Here is a 3,554-nt window from a genome sequence, read left to right on the forward strand (position 1 = left end):
TTAGGGTCAGTTCTCTATATATTTTGGAAATGAGACCTTGTGACAATAATTTTTAATGCAAAGAAGAAAAATACACAAACATGCTTTGGCACACTGAGGAACATTGGAATAAAGTATGTTATCAACATGACTCCAAAATGTTGACATTCACATGTCACATGGTGACCCAGCATGAAATTGAAATATATTCTTTACATATTAATTAAAATATTAGGAAATTTTTTTAAAATTTACTAACTGACTGCTCAGTCTCTTAATTGCTACTTTCATGTCTTTGTTCCTGAATGCATAAATGGAAGGATTTAAGATAGGGGTAATAATAAAATCAACAATAGCAAGAAACTTATCCATTGGCACTGTAGGAAATGGCCACACATAGATAAAAATGCATGGGCCAAAGAAGAGGATTACTACACTGATGTGAGCTGACAGAGTAGAGAAAGCCTTGGATAATCCAACAGAGGAGTGTTTTTGAACAGTGACCAAAATGTAAATATAGGAGATGAACAAGAGAGATACAGTGCCAATGGAGATGAAACCACTGTTGCCAGCGACAATGAACTCCAACTTATCAGTGTCTATGCAAGCCAATTTGATGAAACGAGGAAGGTCACAATAAAAACTATCAATTTCATTAGGGCCACAAAAGGGCAAATTTACCACAAAAGCCAACTGGGTCAATGAGTGTATGAGACCAATAGCACAAGCAGACATTTGGAGAAAAATGCATGTTCTTGGTTTCATAATAGTCAGATAGTGAAGAGGCTTACATATAGCTACATATCTATCAAAAGCCATGGAGATGAGTAACACCATCTCAATTCCTCCCATGAAATGAATGAAGAATATCTGAGTAATACAGCCTTGGAATGATATAGTTTTGTGTTCGTAGAAAAGGTCAGAAATCATCTTGGGAACTACAATAGTAGAAAGACACATGTCAATACAGGAGAGATTAGCCAATAGAAAATACATAGGAGATTGAAGCTGAGGGTCCGAAGTCACTGTGAGTACAATGAGAAGGTTTCCCAACACAATGGCAATATAGAAGATGGAGGAAAACACTAAAAGGAAATGCTGCATGGACCATGATCTAAAAATTCCCAAGAATACAAACTCTGACACCATTGAATAATTCAGTTCATTCATTGGTCTGACTATGTTGTAACCTGGAAGGAAGAAAATGAGAAAGAAATCAAAACAGTTGTATTACAAAAGTGTTTTATATTAAAATTCTAATATTCACATAGTGTATGAAGTTGATGAGGCAGACCCAAGATGATGGAACAATAGGAAAAAATTCAGCAAACCTTTCCCCAAAACTATAATATACCAAATAGAATACAATGGTTCCATGAAAAACAAAAACAAGATAGATTAAAACAAAATCAAAAGACTGAAAAGATCTTTATCATATGTTTTTTATTCTCTTTTGGTCTGATTTTTCTTACACAACATGACAAATATGTAAATATCTTTAAAAGTATTGTACATGAATAACCTATATCAGATTGTTTACTGTTTTGTGAAGAAGGGAATTAAGGGGAAAAGGGATTAAAAAATAGGTGTTGAAAATTATCTTTACAATTGAGAGTGATGCAAAAGGAAATGCAAAAAGCTAATGAGAAGAAGAATTCCCTAAAAAAGGAAAATTGACCAATTGGGAAAGGAGGTACAAAAGCTCCCTGAGGAAAAAAAATCCTTAAAAATAGAATTGAGCAAAAGGGAGCTAATAACTATATGAGAAATCAAGATATAATAAAGCAAAACAATAAAAATGAAAAAATAAAAAATGTAAAATTGGAAAAACAACTGACCTAGAAAATAGATTCAAGAGAGATAATTTAAAAATTATTATTCTATCAGAAAGTCAGGATCAAAAATAGAGCCTTTAAAAGTGTGAAGGACTTTGAGCATGATATTCTATTTTTTATTTATTTTTATTAAAGCTTTTTATTTACAAAACATATGCATGGGTAATTTTTTCAACATTGACAATTGCAAAGCCTTCTGTTCCAAATTATCCCTTCCTTTCCCCCAATCCCCCCCCCAGATGGCAGGTAGTTCAAATCATGTTAAATAGGAAAATGATGTTTTAGAGAGCAATGGAGCTAGGATTACAACCAAGAATCAACTCTCCAGAAAAACTCCTCCTTCAGAGGAGAAGGTAGTCAGAGGATTTTCAAACATTTGCATTGAAAAGATAAGAACTAAATGAAAATTTAATTTTCACATAGAGAACTCTGGAGAAACTTAAGGAGGTAATCAGGAAAGTGATATCATAAAGAACTTAATAAGGCTTATCTGTTTATATCCTTACTTGGGAGGATGATACTTATAACTCATTAGAACTTTCTCAATATTATGGCAATTAGAAGGAGAATATAGACAAAGGGCAAAAATGTGAGTTGAAAATTAAGGGATAATATCTTTTTTAAATGTTGAAATTAAAGGGTAAGAGAGAAAGTTACTGGGAGAAAGGAAAAGGGAGAAATGGAATGGCGCAAATTATCTGTCATAATAAAGAGGTGAGAAAAAGCTTTTATAGTGGATGGGAAAAGAGAGAGAAGAGGGTGAGAAAGTGAACCTTACTCTCATCAGAATTTGTTCAAAGAAGAAATAACATATATTCTCAACAAGGGCATAAAAATCTATCTTACCTTGAAGGAAAACAGAAGGGGGATGGAATATGTGAAAGGGGGAAGGGTGATAAAAGAGAGGGCATCGGAGGAGTGAGTGTTCCATACCAAAGCACTTTTGAAGAGGAACAGGGTGAAAGGAGAAAATAAATGGGGGAATAGGGAAATATAGTTGGCAATAGTAATAGTAAAAAAAAAACAAAACAAAACAAACACGAAGTTAATTTCTCTAATAAGGTTTAATTTCTCAAACATAGAGAGAATTAAGTCAAATTTATAAAAAGCATAAGAGCCATGACCCAATTGATAAATGATCAAAAGATATAATCTGTGTCCAAAGGACTATATATTCAAGCAAATTCTTTGACTTAACAACACCACCACTTGGTATGAGTACCAAAAGAGATTTTTTGGGGGGGAAGGAAAATGATGTTTATATACAATAAATATTCACAGCAACTCTCTTATCAAGGCAAAAAAAAAAAAAGGAAATTGAGAGTATGCCTATCATTTGGGGAATGGTTCCATAAACTGTAGAGTGTGTTTATGATAGAATATTAATGTTCTATGGTGCTAGGTATGGGACCCCACTGAGAGAGAGTACAGAGGCCACCTCGATCTTTGGTGCACAATACGTTTTCTGCCATGTTGCAGAAACACCCTTGTTGAGCAAGGAGCAGTGATGCACAGCATGGGAATGGGTTGAGCCTGAGGGTCACAGCTAGTTGCTCATAAAGGAGGATGCCTGAACAGGGCCTGTCATCTGTGAGTGAGTTGCTAAATCGCTGGTTTGGCTCTCCTCCTGTTGGCAGATACCATGCATACATAAAACCCACTAGTTGTTTCTCTGAATGGTAACTGGGGATTGCCTACCATTCATGTGCTGATCACGTTTGCAAAAATGTATAACAACAA

At 34.5% G+C, this 3,554-nt stretch overlaps 1 protein-coding gene across 1 annotated transcript; it reads right to left on the reverse strand.

Annotated features, from left to right (window-relative positions):
- Positions 1–210: 210 nt before the first annotated feature.
- LOC141553435 (olfactory receptor 4F6-like) lies at positions 211–1,149 on the reverse strand. Its single transcript, XM_074285098.1, has one exon. It carries the CDS (start codon positions 1,147–1,149, stop codon positions 211–213), a length of 939 nt encoding a protein of 312 aa, XP_074141199.1.
- Between the last annotated feature and the right edge of the window lie 2,405 nt (positions 1,150–3,554).

This window comes from Sminthopsis crassicaudata, chromosome 2 (assembly GCF_048593235.1).
Source record: "Sminthopsis crassicaudata isolate SCR6 chromosome 2, ASM4859323v1, whole genome shotgun sequence".
Classification (NCBI taxonomy): domain Eukaryota; kingdom Metazoa; phylum Chordata; class Mammalia; order Dasyuromorphia; family Dasyuridae; genus Sminthopsis; species Sminthopsis crassicaudata.